Source organism: Tripterygium wilfordii, chromosome 2 (assembly GCF_013401445.1).
Source record: "Tripterygium wilfordii isolate XIE 37 chromosome 2, ASM1340144v1, whole genome shotgun sequence".
NCBI lineage: Eukaryota > Viridiplantae > Streptophyta > Magnoliopsida > Celastrales > Celastraceae > Tripterygium > Tripterygium wilfordii.
Window position 1 is genome coordinate 8,746,592 of NC_052233.1, and position 15,959 is coordinate 8,762,550.

A 15,959-nucleotide genomic window follows, 5' to 3' on the forward strand; every position below is an offset into this window, starting at 1 on the left:
CATACTCACATAGCTCACAAGGTCCTCAGCACCCTCTGACTGATAGAAAGAAGTGTTCTTCTTCCCAGTTGTAATCTCTAGAACTAAAACTCCGAAACTATACACGTCGGACTTCACAGAAAATTGTCCATGCATGGCATACTCTGGGGACATGTATCCGCTGAGAAGCAAATATTAATAGAGCAATTTCAGATATGATATGAAATGAAAGAACATTACATCACAGGCCATTTTCCACTGATCTTTATGCACAATTCAGAATACGATCGATGTTAGCAATTGACAGTTTGGAATTATCAAGGATAAGAATTTTAAACTCACTAGGTCCCAACAATTCTACTTGTGTTTCCTTGAGTTTGATCAACCCCGAAAATCCTTGCCATTCCGAAATCTGAGATTTTTGGGTTCATATCACTATCTAACAATATATTGCTTGCTTTGAGATCTCTATGAATAATTCTTAATCGGGAGTCTTCATGAAGATAAAGAATTCCTCGAGCAATTCCTCCAACGATCTTGTATCGCCTTGACCAATCCAACTGACCTTGTTTTTCAGGATCTGCAAATTCATCCATAGCAAAATCATTGTCATGCTGCAGAGAATGAGAATTATCTGTAATGATTTGTGACAATATTATAGGTCAGTAATGTTCTTGTTCAGTTGTTTGTATCATACCATAGAGAAAATAGTCCAGGCTCTTGTTGGAGACAAATTCATAGACAAGTATCTTCTCTTCTCCTTCCAAGCAAAATCCCAACAACCTCACTAAATTTCTGTGTTGAAGCTTGGCTACCAATACAACCTCATTCTTAAATTCTTCTACTCCTTGTCTGGAACTTCTTGATAGCCTTTTCACCGCGATATCTTTTCCATTCGGAAGTGTCCCCTAAGAATTCTCCAACAATCATCAGAATAGAACTCTCTCTTATACCAGTTCTTGAGTTACTTACAAAATCAAGATTGAAACAAAATTCAAGACATCTAGTTTAATTCCTTACCTTATAAACCACGCCGAATCCTCCCTTGCCTAGCTTGTTATCATCAGAAAACTTTCTTGTGGCAGCTTCAATGCTCGCAAAATCAAATTGCAAGGACTCCACAGTTGTTGTCATGTCATTCCCAACTGCATGACAAAAGAGGTGAATATTCTAAGAAGACACATGAGAACAACAGATAACTTTTTTCTTTCATGGGATTCCAAGATAAGGTAAAATTGCTCCTTACCATCATCATCTGGTGCCGCCATGTATTTCTTTGTCGCTCTCCTGGTTAAGATGCCGTAGCCTATGACCAAAAGCACCACAGACACAACTATGGGAACAACAATTGCAACTATTATTCCTGTCGAGAGTCCACCCTTTCCTGCATAACAAAAAAATTGGAACTAATGAGATGCTTCTCTTCCATTTTCAAGGCAGTCACACCCAGTCTCCTAAAGGTATATGGATGGTGGGTTCCGATTAAAACTTGAAGCAACTATTTTGCCTTTGTAATTCCAATTCCTTGCTCCAAACTAATAGAAAACAGGAGGCATAAGAAGAACAAAAACAAAATTCATACACTTTTTCAGCCTAGAGAGTCCTGATTGATTAGACATAGCAAACCCACATAGATTTGGGCGAAATAAGATTAAAAAAAAAAGACTTTGAAATTGTAAAGAAATGAACTTTACAAAGGGAGGGTTCAAGATTTACCTTCACCACTAGCCGGAGGAGGTGGAAGAGACAGAGGTGATGGTGGTGGCGCCGGAAGCGCAGACTGATTATAGAACACGTACGTCTCGTACCTAACGAGACAGGTAGGAGACAGAGTTCTTCCTCCTATTGACCCAGGTATAAGGTTTCCAATGGCTACCTGGAGGCATCTATGGCAGATATTAGTAGATAGGTCCTGAGTGCACTGCGCAAGAGTATACAGAAAATTGAACGACGAGATATTCGTCATTCCCATCGCAAATTTTCTAGTGCCATTTGCAGCCTGAGCTGCCAAATCATACATGGTGGCTCGCACTAGTTCATTAAAGCTGGTTTGGTTTGTGGCGTTCTGGGTATTGTACATACGCAGCATAGACCTTTCGTCCACAGTATTTAAGAAAGACTGGTTGGAGTAACGAAGAAGACACTCGTCGTACCAGATAAAAGCCAGTTTCTCAACAGGACACCTTTGAACTATATCTTGGGTGGCAAAAGCGACACAGTTTTGGCAGACATCGGTGGAGAAGTCGCCGCGGCAGAGGAAGAGGCCGTAGACGGTGTCGGGGGTTTGGCCGACGGTGGAGGTGTGGAAACCATCAGTGTTAGTGGAGTTGGAGGCGAGAGAGGAGAGGAGGAGATTGAGATTGGATTGGTAAGTGCTGTTTGGGGTGAAAGTGGTAGTATTTGGACATCTATATGGTAAAGGTAGAATGGATCAGCTTTACTGGTAATTGGAAAACCAAGCAAGAACAAAAACAAAACAGCCATGAACAATCTTAAAAAAGACATATTTTCATAAATCAGTTCCTGATCTTCTCAGCAGACAAGGATCTTGCCTTTCTTCAAAGTTTTCTGAGACTCAGTTTAATACTATTGTTTAATGTTTTGACACAAGCAGTCGCAGAGACTAAGACACAACAACCAGGACGACCATATTTCAGTTGAATTTGTGGAAATTAAGGGGAGAAGAAGAGAAGAGACGAGACAGCAATTGTCATTATACTACTACTTTTCTATTGAAATTTATTAATTGATGGAGATGTGTGTGGAAACTTTAGATACCTGATGAGGCGTTTATTTATTTATTTTGGTGGAAATTAAACATTCTTGGATTTTTTGCAAGGAAAAAAAGAAGACGATTTGAACCATCAAATTGTTTGATGATTGACTTTTTACAATCACACATAATCACTCTTTGATATTTTCTATTGCATCTGTTTTGACTTTACATCAGTCAAGTCCGAACACTAGAACTTGTTGAAATTACCAACCCAATACACATTGAAGATATTGTCCGTTCTAAGCTCTGATTCACACGCATTTATATTTTATGGGCCGTCGCCAATTGTTCTTAGACTCATAAAACGTGTCTTAAGGGAATTAGAGTGGCGTAACGGACATACTAAGCTCACAAAGATATTATTCCCTTTGGGCTCTAGTTGTGTGGGTATAATAGTTTACCCTCAAAATTTTATTTATGCATGTCTTCAATGTGTAAGAGGAATTGGCTTTGCCTATAAACAACTCGGTCGGATTAAGTCAACCAGACCACCGATGTGTGATTTTTAACCTTAATATTGTCCTGCATTTGTGAATGAGTTGTGTCAGATCCAACAAGTGGAGTGATAAATTATGATCGGATGACAAAATAACTGCGGGTCTAGTCTATCCTCATAGGTGTGCACTCCCTAGATCTTACTATAATCTATCGATATTCTCAGATAGCAGCAGAAATCACATCATTCCACTAAGGCATCTGAACAACTACTAAACATCATGAGACACTCCAGGACACAATCTACCAGTAATTACTTATGCAAAAGAAAGAAGAAAAAAAAGATTTTTTACTCCCTTCTTATACTAAATTTTCTAATAGAGTTTTTTTAGTAATTTTTTCGATGAAGAGCGTTTTGTGAGCTAGGTCAAACTAGACCTGCCGAAAGTATTGGGCTAAAATCTCTCCCCAAGCTGGGTCCAAAATACAATATAGTTATTGATTGTTGGTTATTGGGCCAAACGGGATGGACTGGGCTGTGTCTGATCTAAAGAGATTATTGAACCCTGATGAGTAAGGGCGGAACCAACATTGGATTTAAGGCAGACTATAGGCCTCACCCATTGGGCAGTTACTATTGACTAATGGGCTCATCTTCATTCTAGCAAACCAAGCCCAATAACCACAAATCTCTCTCTCCGTTTTCTGTTTCGGTAATGAATACACATAGATGTTGAAGAATCCGTACAGCAAATAACGCTTTAGGGTCCGTCTTCAATATATTGTTTCGACTCACCAAACAATATTTTTTGGTTTAGAATTCTTAGATAATTTTTGAGTATTCCAAGACCTTTTTTTGGGTCAAGAGTCCAAACTAGTGGGACATAATTCCTTGGATTTTCTAAGTTCCGTGAACCGATGACACAGGCCTACTTCTTGGGAGAGAGCTAAGTCTCATTCTAGCCCTTGGCGCAATCTTGAGCAATGAGATTCCGCTCATGACTAAATTGAAGGTCCGCTATACCCACGGGGTGGTCATCTCTGATTTACAATTGAGCCATGAGTCGCAAAGTGTACATTAGGATTTAAAATAATGATGAAAATTGCTTTAATAGGTCAGAATTTCAAAGGAAGTTAAATTGCCTATGTGACATTAAAAAAAATTGTGCAATTAAAAATAAAAAATAAATTGTACCAATTTCTCTCGTCAATGCCCCACAAGCTGTAGCTGGTTCCATCGCAACATTTTCAGACGAAATGCTAGACGACTCCTTTTGAAGGTAAAACAGTTATGGAGAAATATATATCCCTCTCTCTTTTAAAATTTCTGTCCTCAGTCATTACTTTCATCATAGCATATGGATCATACAGTAGTAAACTTATCACACATTCACTCACACTCACCAAATGAAAGGCTCCCAAAAGAAAATTAACAAAAACAGCATAACTCTCTCCTCAGTAGAGGAGGGAGGGACAGTACAAAAGAAGCATGATCTACCCATGTATATGTACATGTGTTTCATCCATCTCCGCCACTCGATCGAATTGTTCATTCATCACAGATTGGTTGACAGGATTTTGGCAGGGCTAAACAGAGCCACAGCACCACGATCCGGGCAAGAGAATTTCCTATACACTGCCTTCAGCTTACTCTCTGCTGCTGCAAGGTGGAATTTAACCAAGAGCTTTGCACAATCACTGTCACATTAACAAAGTAGACCGACTGATCAGTATCCTTCAACAGACATGTTTTCACTAAAACCTGAAATAGAAATGAGTTATATTATTACTTTAGCTGATCTTCATGGTAGCCTGTGTGGTGCTTCAGAGTTTCAGTCCAGAAAGGAGTTTTGTCGAGGGTACATCGAGCTGCATAGACGGCTGAAGCAGCGATTATCGAGGGACTGTACTTAATTATGGTTGGATATTGCATCAGACCAAGCTCAGCAAGGAAAAACACCATATTCTCCATCTGTACAACACCCATTAGCAGGAGCAAAAGTATTTGAATCTTGATATCATTATTTAACAGAAAGCCAGACTAATTGAACCCAAAGACTAATCCAGATAACTCACCTCCTTATCGGATGGAAGAGAGGCTTTGATAAACCGAACAAGGAACACATATGGTGTAGGAATAGTGAGATACCATTCCAACTTCCCCAAAATTGCTTTCTCCATTGCCAGAACCTGTTCTCTGACATAGGCATTGTCTGATATGCAAATAAAGTCATTAACCTGCAGAGATTATCAAGTTAGATAAAAAACTAGAGAAGTTAAAAAGCAAAGGAATTCATATTCGTGAATATTAAAAGGAAAACCACCTCTGGTGCCCAAATCTCTTCATATTTGCATGCTATAAGCATTGAACTGATCCCAACCAGCTGAAGCTCCCTCCTGGATACAGCCCTCAGAGAAAGGAACCTATCCATAATATTTATGGTAAGATAAAGGGTCTCTGGCATCAGTTCAAATTTGCGGTGAACTTCGATCAACCAGTCCACAAGGATAGATCTCATTTTAACATTGATTTCTGGCTGAGAACCCATGTAATCGCCTACTCTGCCCTCGTCCTGCATCAAAAAATTTATCATGGTATTGTGTAAGTTAAGAGTGGGGACAAATTACAAAGAAAGCAAGACAGAAAGGCTGAAAATCAATACTTCAGTGAGCTTGTAGAACTTGTAGATATCATCAATATATTCAGCCACTGCTAATATATCATCAACATCATCTGCATCAATATTCACAACTGGATCCTTTGGCTTATTGGCGAGTCCACATGCAGCCTGAGGAAGAAACAATATAATTTAGGGATGCTCAACAAGATACCAAAGCAAAAAATAGTAAAAAATACTAAAAGGGTCTCAAGTAAAAACCTTGCTTCGAGCACTGAGAATTGAAGTGAAGGCCTTCTTGACTTCCTTTGTTGAATTTCCGGCTGCTAATGTTCTTCTGCTAACAGGTTTAGTTTTTTCAGTTTCATCAGAGCTTATCACAATCACAGTTTCAGGTTTGGGCTTCTCAGGCACCTTCATTCTACCTGCTGCTGCCCCCTTCAGTACAGCAGCACCTTTTCCCACCGTAACCCCATTAACAGCAAGGACAGCATCTACAACTTCTGAGATTGGCTTCTGCAAGTTCATTGCAAGGTTTGTAAACACAATTTCAACAATGAGTCTCTATTGACAGAAATTTAAATAAGGTTATAACTTATAAGACTACCTTCCCTAGCGCAGCAGCATTATCAATCACTAGATTACCAATGTCTTGAAGAACTCTTCTAGTTCTCACATCTCCCATGGCGTTCTTTTGCTTCACTTCTCCTGAAGATAACATAAAATTTGAATTGGGTTTGAAAGCTTTTCAGTCATGTCCAAAGAAAATTAAACAAAGATCTTGAAGACGTCAAATAGGCCCCTTAGAAGGTAAATCAAATTACCAACCAGATTTCTTTCTGGGTTATAACATACAATCGAAAATGAGGAAAACATGACATAGTAGTAATAACATGCAATTGAACACATTTATGACCCATCATAATAGGAATCATACAAAGAGAGAACCCATTAATAACCAGAGAAGATCCGCTTTTATCAGAAGAAAACCCAATAACGTATTAGACATAGACAACCTCTCTAACATCAATTCAAATCTGCAAACCCTCCATAAAATTAGAACCCAAACTCAGTTGCAGAACATTGCCATCTACCCAATCAAGCGAAATATGTGAAAGAACCCCAAAAGAATGACTTTATTTTTACAGTAAATTATACAGCAATACCCTAGATGACTTACGAAAGAAACACACGGCAAAACCATAATCAAACAAAAACTAGTCGCAGATTTTCCTAACCCGTGCCATACAGAAAACGATAAACCCATCAACAGAGAGAGAAACAGAGAAACAGACAAACAAAAACATAACAGTTTGATGGTTGAGAAACAACCTAATCCCAAAATCGGAAAGAATACTCAGAAAGAATCATAAAAGAAACAAACACCTCTGGGTTGATTCTGATGAACAACAGCCCTGGAAGTCATCTCCGGTTCGTTTTCTTGCTGGGTTTGGCCAAAGACTCCTCCAATACTCGCTAACAGTGACGACATAAACTCCTGGAGACGACCGCTGCGCGTCTCTCCAACTTCTGCGTTTGTGGCCGCCACCTCTCTCTTTCGATCTCTCTCTTTCCGTCTGCAACTTTCTCTCTCTATGAAACCCTCTGGAAATCTCTCTGTAAATTCTTTCTCCGTTGTTGATTGCTTTGCTTTGGCAATGTCAAATATAATGAAAGTGGGTTTCAATTACTTTTGAAGCGACGCGGAGCCTCAACGGTCAAATTCTTTAACGAATCCTGGACGTTGACTAATGTCAATCGAACGGCCATGAAATCCGTTTCCTTTTAGGAAACGCTGGCTTTTAAAGTTTTGGAATTTTATAGCCGTTAGGGGTTATGGCTTATGAAACACGCACAATAAGTGGGTCGGGTTGGGTGAAATGGGCTTTAAACTTTTTCACAATTGATAAGGCCCATTTAAACACATTCTCGGCCCATTCATTAGACATTCGAAATAATACGGAATTTTAATTACTACCCAGCTAATTATGTTTTTTTGTTTGCAACTAATTGTGTTTTTTTTTATAATTTGATTAGTTTCTTAAAACTATTTTTAAATTGCATATTGATTAAAATAAATTAATTTTATATAGTTTGTAATTCTAGTAATATATTTATATATTGTCTTTTAAAACTGTAAATTGTGAATATAGCCTTCAAGATCAAACAATTCCATCGAATTGAGTATACGTTTTTAGCTTATAGGATCTATTTCTTAGTTCAACATCCTTTTAAAATTGTATATAGCTATTGGATGTTTCAACTTATCATTTCTTTGAATGTTTTCCGAATCTTAAGCTTGAGTTTGATTGTGGAACAGATCTACTAATTTTTTAATTTTAGTTAATAAGATTTTGGATAGTAAATGCTTCAACATATTTATTTTTACTTTTGTGTTATTTTAAACTTTAACGTATAGTTTTTTTTTTTATATTGAGAAAGATGATGGGGAGACTCGAACTCAATATCTTGATGAGATATCACACATATGAATGTCATATGAACTACTCAAGATTCTCATATTTTAAGAATAGTTACCGAGAAGACAACGCCTGTTTTTTTATTTTTCGATAGTGTGGATTATGAAAAAAAAAAGTATAAAAATAAATAGGAAGTAATTCATATTATACAGTTGGCGTTTCCTTTTGTTGCTATCCGTTATCAGATCACTCATGCCATACAGTGTGACTGGGAGACTTTTCATGATTCCACCATATGTGTTGGTTGTATCATAATGTCACGTGCATTGTTTCCATTTTATTTTTTATTCCCACACAAAGTTCGCAGTAAAATACAAGGCCTTAATCATGAGTACTGGTGCACAAACTCATAAAAGAATTCCATAATTAAACTCATTACCATGACTTGACCTGCCAATGATCGCATTAACACTAATCCTTCGCATCCGAATCATTAGTTAGTTAGAGGGTGATAAAAATGATACGTATCATTTTGATGACCAGGTTTGAATCCCTATCCATTTCAAAAACACTGACTCATCCAATACATAAATATATTAAATTGCGTTTTGTATGAGAAATTTCAGGTACGTGAGTCCTCCGTCCGTCACGCCATCTAATAAGTATTTAGTTATAATTAGAGGGGTGATAACAAAAAAAACAAAAGGAAAACTATAATAAAAAGATGGAAGAGAACACTCTGTTATATGGGGGACAAAGGAGTCAAAATCCACCCCGTGCTTTTCCAGATACGCCTGCTCTATGCGGATGGTTTTGTCAAAGCAAATTTATTTCATTTCAGTCCCGAACTCAATCCCCCATTCATGTCGGAGACCTGTAACTCTCGCCATTTCTCATGGCTTATGAAATCCTGCTTCCCCAATCCCAATGACTCCAAATCCCTCTCTCCCATCCCTCTCCACCACCACGCCTCCCTCTGCTCTCTCCCTGACGACCTTCTCTTGGAATGCCTCTCTAGAGTACCTTCTTCTTCTCTCCCCTCCGTCTCACTCGTCTGCCGCCGCTGGTCCCGCCTCCTCTCCTCCCGTGCTTTCCCAACTCTACGTCGCCTCAACGGCCTTCTTCACCACTCGGTATTCGCCTTATCGGCCTTCAACAACGGACTCTTCGCTGCCGCTTTTTGGTTCCAGAATCAAGTCGTTCATGAATGGAAGATAGCTTTGCATTTTCCCCTCCGAGCTCTACCCCTTGAGAATCTGTCTAGCGCACGATTGTGCGCCATCGGGCCCACTATCTATGTTATCGGACGCAACGAGACACTGCGGTATGACACGTGGAGCGGCACTGTCGGTGCGAAATCGCCGATTGTTTTTCCTAGAAAGAAGTTCGCCGCCGCCGTCGTGAATCGAAAAATCTACGTCGCTGGTGGCGGTTCAAGAGAAGCTACTGCAGTGGAGGAGTATGATCCTGATAGTGACACGTGGCGTGTGGTGTCGCACTCTCCTCGTAGGCGGTATGGATGTGTTGGAGCGGCCGTGGATGGAGTGTTTTATGTGATCGGAGGCCTAAAAATCGGCAGTGATTCAGCAAACGAAGTGCCACGTGCTGCGGCGGGATCGGAGGCACACGTATACGCGAGCTCCATGGATTTGTACGACGTGGAGACGCGCGGGTGGTTAAGAAGTCGTACGTTGCCAGGCGGTGGGTGCGTGGTGGCGGCTTGCGCTACCGGTGGGTACGTGTACGTGTTGGCTAGTCACGCGGTGGAGCTGTCGTTTTGGCGATTCAACGGGCTGCGAAAGAACAACAGCGGCGGTGGATTCGGGGAGTGGTGTAGGATAAAGAGTCCGCCACTGCCGACGCAGTTAAGAATTGACAGTACAGTCAGATTCAGCTGTGTGGGAGTTGAAGATAAGGTGGTGTTGGTTCAAGTCAGTGGTGGCATCGATGACTTGTTCAGGAGGAGTGGGAGAACTGTGAGGGGCATGAGAGAAGGACTGGTCTTAGTTTACGATTGTTCGGGCGGAGAGTGGAGTAGAGGGGCGGATCTACCGGAGGTGATTCGACGCGCCGTCTGCGTGAGTGTGGAGCATTAGGTGGCGTGAGTCGTGCTAATTTGAGCCTGCTATCATGCGCACGTAACGTGTGGAAGGCAATGATCTCATTTGCAAAAAGCGTAAACCAAATATCTCGTTTTGAGTAATATAATTATAAAGCCTTGTTGGCTCGGATAGCTAAAATTCTAAATCCAATCTAGATATTTTTTGAAAAATGTTTACTGTGACTTTCCCTTTTTTTTTTTGCCTTTTGATTTGATTATTAGCAGAATGTGTAATATTATGTTTTTCAGGGATGTGTTTTGTTAAGGGAGCGAATTCTCGATTTTTTGACATAAATTTAATTCAACTAACGATCAATCATCTATAAGTTCTCAATATTTTTTTTGTAAAATTAGCCGATCGATCAATCGGTTTGATTTTTACAGATTTTTTTTCACGCTTATGTTTTGTGGCCTGAATAATCTATATTAGAATCAATATACCATTTCACATGATAAATTGTGGTAAATTTTTAATCATTGTTCTTAGGGCACTAGTTAAGGGCACTAGTTAACAGAAGACCCATTCAGTTATACCAATTTTATTGTTAGTATTGGCTGGTGGTCATACCTATCTTAAGTGGATAGTTTTAGTCACACCTCGATTTTTTCTAAAGACATCCCAATCTAAGTTGATCATCCTTTATAAAAATCAGTTGACGGGGTATTTTTAGAAAAAACCTGACTGTGACTAAAGCTACACATCCTAAGTTCTTGCCTAAACATGAGGCCCACCAAAGCACTTCCCGAACCCTAAAACGTTACCATATTTTAGGCAGGCCCAGCCCATAAACAAGGCAGACCGTCGTTTGGGCCGGAATATCCGTGGTTAACCGAAAACACTTTCCCTGTTTCTTCAAAAAGACGGAGGAGGTGAGTCCTGCAGTCTTTTTTTTACTTTTCTCTAACAATTCGAAGATTCAAAGAACCCCCAAACACTTTTCAGTATTGGATTTGGTTACTCTTACTCCTCTCTCTCTCTTCTCCGATGGATTTCCAAGTTGTCGTCCTCGCCGGTGGCACTTCGAAGAAGCTCGTCCCTCTCGTCTCCAAGGTCTTAAATTAAAATTAAAGATTGAAACAAACGGCTTTCCGATTATTCCTTCATATGATCATATTACAATCTGTTTTTAGTTTTGCGATTTCTTTTTTTGAGTTTCTAACAGTGCTGTTGCCAATGCAGGAGGTACCCAAAGCTCTGCTTCCGGTGGCCAACCGTCCGGTTCTCTCTTATACTCTGGAGCAATTGGAGCTCTGTAATCTCAAGGATCTAATTGTCGTATGCTACAGTGCCCTAATTTTCAATTTCCATATTGTTCTCTTTGATTTCGAGTCAAAGTAATGACCTAAAGTAACATATCCCAGAATCAATCAAATTTAACTCGTAGTGAAGATTTAATGCCTGTTTTTGTGCGAGCAGTTTTTTGCTTCTTGATTTAGTCCCTTTGTGATTTTATTTATACGTTTGTGGATTTAAATAATGAATTTGAATTTATGTGGAATTATATTTTAGGGTTCTTTATGTGTATTAAGTTATTATGGTGCAGGTTGTTGAAGGGGGGGATGCAGCTCTGCGTGTTGGTGGCTGGATATCGGGGGCTTATGTTGATCGTTTACATGTCGAGGTATTTCCATATTTAGATGTCTGGTGCAGTAAAATAGAGCATATCTTGTGAAGGAAAGTAGATAAATATAAAACTAAAATATCAGCTTTCTTATAGAGTGTGGTTATCTTCAGCTGGTTTGCAAAATATACATCATCTTTGAAAGCTGCTTCATAATCATTTGTCTAGCGTAGAGCTTTTGACAGGATAGTTCAACTGAAATATTAATAGCAACAATCTTTTGTTAAAAACAATGTTTCCAGAATCTATCTCCCAATAATTCACTATTGGTGTCCTCTCTACAATTTATAGGGATGTCTATATATGCTCCTCCTAGATACCTCTGCTATTTTAGGAACCTTGTGCACTTGGTGTGATTTTATGGTGGTTCTCTTCACGATCAATAGTATTGCCTCAGTGATTAGATTAGTAATTGCAGGACTGTCTTGATATATTGCCATGAAGGCTTGAATGGTGGTTGTTTTGTATGAAATCTGGGATTACAGGGCTTATTTCATAATTGTTGGAAGAATAAAATTCCAAACAAATAGGTGGTGAAAATATGAACATTGTTAAGGCATATGTTGAAAATAAAATAGGAAAATCCCAGTATAGTGTTTTAATGTTCAAACCATGATGACTAGAGAACCAGAATTTAATTATATCGAACCGTTGATCCATGATCTTCTCAAGCTTAAGAACTTTGTTTATCCTTGCTAAACTTATTATTGGTCAATGGCTCATACTGTTGTACAACAATGCTTTAAAAGTATATATTTCTATAATCCAAGGAAGTTCGTTGGCACTCCTCAAAAAGTTAGTAGAGGCCTGGTAAAGAGTTTTTGAAAACTTTTACCAATCTCTGTTTTGATATAAAAATGCACTTCTTTTAGGGATTTTCCGTTATGGTCCATGATTAATTCACTTGATTTTCTGCATGTGCATTTGTTTAAGCTGGAAATACACGCCTCACTCTCATATTTACATTTTGTTATGCATAGAAGATGATGCCATGACTCTTATGCTTGGGGAGCTTGTTTTACAAATCTCGTTTTTCGTCTGAATAATGGAGTTGTTTGACTTCCATAACATTGTAGGTTGCTGCAGTCCCTGAGGACGTTGGAACAGCTGGTGCGCTGAGGGCGATTGCACATCATTTGACTGCTAAGGACCTTCTGGTCAGCATTTATGCCTTTTATCTAGTTTGAATTATACAGGAGAACATGTGACCTAGGGATAGAGTTGCAGGGGTGCAACCTAGAGATCACAGGTTCAATTCTTGGAAACAGTCTCTCTACATATTATGTTGGGGTAAGGTCTGCGTACATCTTGGAACTCGCCCACTGCGGGAGCCTTATGTACAGGTGTTGTTTACCTACCTAGTTTGATTTATGGACTGTTGGTTCTTTACAGCCATTGTTTCTATGTATTCTGCAGGTAATGAGCGGTGATCTTGTTTCTGATGTTCCTCCTGGTGCAGTTGCAGCTGCTCATAGACGACATGATGCTGTGATGACTGCGATGCTTTGTTCTCCTTCTGTAGGTGGACATTCAGAGACAGGATCCTCTGGTGGAAAAGAAAAAACCAAGAAGCGTCATAATGTCATAGGGCTGGACCGCACTAGGCAGTTTTTGTTACATATAGCAACAGGTCAGATGTTGGATCATTTCTTTTCTTTTCTTTTTATCTGGCATGCTTTTTATCTATTCTACATGCATCTTGTGCTCCTCTACAGGTGTTGAAGTTGAGAGAGATACTCGAATCCAGAAGAGCATTCTCCGTGCTGTAGGGCAGGTATTGCTCCCATATTTACTACCTTATGACTTTGCAAACTTCCTCTACAACTTACAGCAATCTGGTGAATTACTACCTTATGACTTTGCAAACTTCCTCTACAACTTACAGCAATCTGGTGAATTTGATTGATGGCATACTCATTGCTGTTGCATGGTTATCCCACCAGCAAACTTTTGTCTAGTTGTTATTAAAGCTCTTCTTACATTTTTTGCCTAAATTATTCTTCACTCTTTCTGCTTGGTAGTCCATCTTTGAATTTGAATGTCTACCAAAGACACAAATAGATTTAGGGTTGTCATTTTGGTCTTGTTCTTTTCTTATTTATTCTGCGTACAGATGGAAATTCATGCTGATCTAATGGATTGCCATATGTATGCATTCAAGAGGTTAGTATATCTTATTGCCAAGTTTTTTGTTACTTGCTTTAAGTCCAATTTTCCTTTCTATATTTCTTCCCTTGCAATTCTTACAGGTCTGTCCTGCAAGAAATTCTGGACAAGAAGGATAAATTTCAGAGCCTAAAACTGGATGTGCTTCCTTATCTTGTTCGCAGTCAGCTGGTTAGTCCATATAAGGTCCTTGAATATTTTTGCTAGGGTATTTGGTTTAATATCTCTAAGTTAGTCCGTATTTTGTTGTGTACTTTAGAAATCAGAGGTATTCTTAAATGGTCAATCACAAGCAGAAGAAAATAGTAATGAGAAGGTTTTTCCCGAAAACAATCATGTAATGATGTCTCGAATCCTAGCTAATGCATCTACGCCAAGCTTTCATGAATTCTACGCAATGCATCCTGATGGTTCAGCTCCTGCTCGGCAAACTCACAAGTGCTGTGTTTATATTGCTGACAACAGCAAGTACTGTGCACGCTTAAATTCTATCCAGTCGTTCAGTGATATTAATCGAGATGTGAGTGACTATTGACTTCTTCTTTTTTTGGGGTACTTCGTTTCTTCTTATTTAGTGACCCATGCTTGAACTGGTGGAGCTTATTTTCACTTTTGATTATGCCAGGTTATTGGGGAGGCAAATCATCTTTCTGGGTATTCCTTCTCTGCTCATAACAACATCATCCATCCTTCAGCAGAGCTAGGATCTAAAACTACTGTAAGGACTCTACTTCTACCAAGATAGTTTGATGATATACTAGTTTTGGTTAGCAGTGCCTGTTGCTAGCTTAATAAAATATATTAGTTCATTGTTATGATCCATATGAGGTTGAGGGGCTATGGTTTTACATCCTCTCTCTCTTAGGGAGTTAGGGTATTCTATGATCTCGCCAAATGGTTTGATGGCTGTAGGTGGGGCCACATTGCATGCTGGGAGAAGGTTCACAAATGGGTGACAAATGCAGTGTGAAACGATCTGTTATTGGCCGTCACTGCCGGATAGGTTCTAATGTAAAGGTACAATGATGGTGTTTCGACCATAATGGTCCAGATGAATCCAAACATTGCATAATCTACAAAGGGCTATATGAGTAACTACTTGTTTCATTTGAATTTCTGGCCTGCCCATCTTTGCATATTCGCTTGCCCATCTTTGCATATTCATAAGTAAGAAATGTTTAAGCTTTCTGTGAAACTCTTTTTAACATATTATTTGATGCATTTCCAGTTGGTTAATTCAGTTGTAATGAATCATGTTACGATTGGAGATGGATGTTCTATCCAAGGTTCTGTAGTTTGCAGCAATGTACAACTTCATGAGCGTGTTGTACTCAGAGATTGTCAGGTAAACAATCTTTCTCACTCTCTGTCTCTCTACGTGATAAAAATACGCGCCTGCATACATATTACTATTAACACATCATCATTTTGTTTCGCTTCATTTCAGGTTGGGGCAAATTATGTGGTTGCCGCAGGCAGCGAGTACAAGGGGGAGCCTTTAGCTAGAAAGGAGAAATGAGTGCATGAAACTTTAAAAACGATAATGTTCAGAGTGATCGGAATGTTGCAGGTGTTTCGTTGTAGGCTAGAGCAAATTTTGTTTAGTTTCGAGTTTGGTGGATTGTATATCCTTTGTGAGGAGTGGAAGTTAGCTTCAATTTTGTTCGTAAGCAAAATGTTAATCTGGTGGTAAATGAGTAGGAGTTCATTTCCTTGCAGGAAAAAAATGGCATGAAGTTCAAATCAGAAAGACAAATTGTAATGGGTTTATATTAACAAAGAGCATGTATGTTACGTGCGATATTGATCGAGTGATGGGTTTATTTAAGGAACCTGAATCCC

The 15,959-nt window shown here is 39.2% G+C and overlaps 3 protein-coding genes and 1 pseudogene across 3 annotated transcripts; 2 read left to right on the plus strand and 2 right to left on the minus strand.

Annotated features, from left to right (window-relative positions):
- Positions 1-320: 320 nt before the first annotated feature.
- On the minus strand, positions 321-2,673 carry LOC120006662 (annotated as a pseudogene).
- A 1,816-nt stretch (positions 2,674-4,489) lies between these two features.
- On the minus strand, positions 4,490-7,474 carry LOC120008028 (G2/mitotic-specific cyclin S13-7-like). The gene is made up of 8 exons (XM_038858537.1): positions 7,195-7,474; positions 6,416-6,516; positions 6,070-6,324; positions 5,854-5,979; positions 5,515-5,763; positions 5,267-5,428; positions 4,981-5,162; positions 4,490-4,888 (listed from the first exon to the last, which is right to left on the minus strand). The coding sequence occupies exons 1-8, from the start codon at positions 7,298-7,300 to the stop codon at positions 4,747-4,749; spliced, it is 1,323 nt and encodes a 440-aa protein (XP_038714465.1). The 5' UTR covers positions 7,301-7,474; the 3' UTR covers positions 4,490-4,746.
- Positions 7,475-8,821: 1,347 nt separating this feature from the next.
- On the plus strand, positions 8,822-10,506 carry LOC120006180 (F-box/kelch-repeat protein At5g26960). The gene has a single exon (XM_038856119.1). It carries the CDS (start codon positions 8,975-8,977, stop codon positions 10,322-10,324), a length of 1,350 nt encoding a protein of 449 aa, XP_038712047.1. The 5' UTR covers positions 8,822-8,974; the 3' UTR covers positions 10,325-10,506.
- Positions 10,507-11,192: 686 nt separating this feature from the next.
- On the plus strand, positions 11,193-15,949 carry LOC119983025 (translation initiation factor eIF-2B subunit gamma-like). Its single transcript, XM_038826675.1, has 13 exons — positions 11,193-11,380; positions 11,510-11,605; positions 11,874-11,951; positions 13,028-13,108; positions 13,368-13,581; positions 13,667-13,725; positions 14,065-14,114; positions 14,201-14,288; positions 14,377-14,637; positions 14,743-14,835; positions 15,030-15,134; positions 15,346-15,462; positions 15,565-15,949. The coding sequence occupies exons 1-13, from the start codon at positions 11,315-11,317 to the stop codon at positions 15,634-15,636; spliced, it is 1,380 nt and encodes a 459-aa protein (XP_038682603.1). The 5' UTR covers positions 11,193-11,314; the 3' UTR covers positions 15,637-15,949.
- The last annotated feature ends 10 nt before the right edge of the window (positions 15,950-15,959 follow it).

What these genes read in the sequence shown, in the direction of transcription:
- LOC119983025 (XM_038826675.1), top strand. Translation starts at nt 11,315, where the DNA reads ATGGATTTCCAAGTTGTCGTCCTCGCCGGTGGCACTTCGAAGAAGCTC. An exon ending in ATCTCAAGGATCTAATTGTC is followed by an intron (nt 11,606 to 11,873) that starts GTATGCTACAGT and finishes ATTATGGTGCAG; the next exon opens with GTTGTTGAAGGGGGGGATGC. An exon ending in TTGTACTCAGAGATTGTCAG is followed by an intron (nt 15,463 to 15,564) that starts GTAAACAATCTT and finishes GCTTCATTTCAG; the next exon opens with GTTGGGGCAAATTATGTGGT.
- LOC120008028 (XM_038858537.1), bottom strand. Translation starts at nt 7,300, where the DNA reads ATGTCGTCACTGTTAGCGAGTATTGGAGGAGTCTTTGGCCAAACCCAG. An exon ending in TCATCAGAATCAACCCAGAG is followed by an intron (nt 6,517 to 7,194) that starts GTGTTTGTTTCT and finishes TGTTATCTTCAG; the next exon opens with GAGAAGTGAAGCAAAAGAAC. An exon ending in AAGAGATTTGGGCACCAGAG is followed by an intron (nt 5,429 to 5,514) that starts GTGGTTTTCCTT and finishes TAATCTCTGCAG; the next exon opens with GTTAATGACTTTATTTGCAT.
- LOC120006180 (XM_038856119.1), top strand. Translation starts at nt 8,975, where the DNA reads ATGGGGGACAAAGGAGTCAAAATCCACCCCGTGCTTTTCCAGATACGC.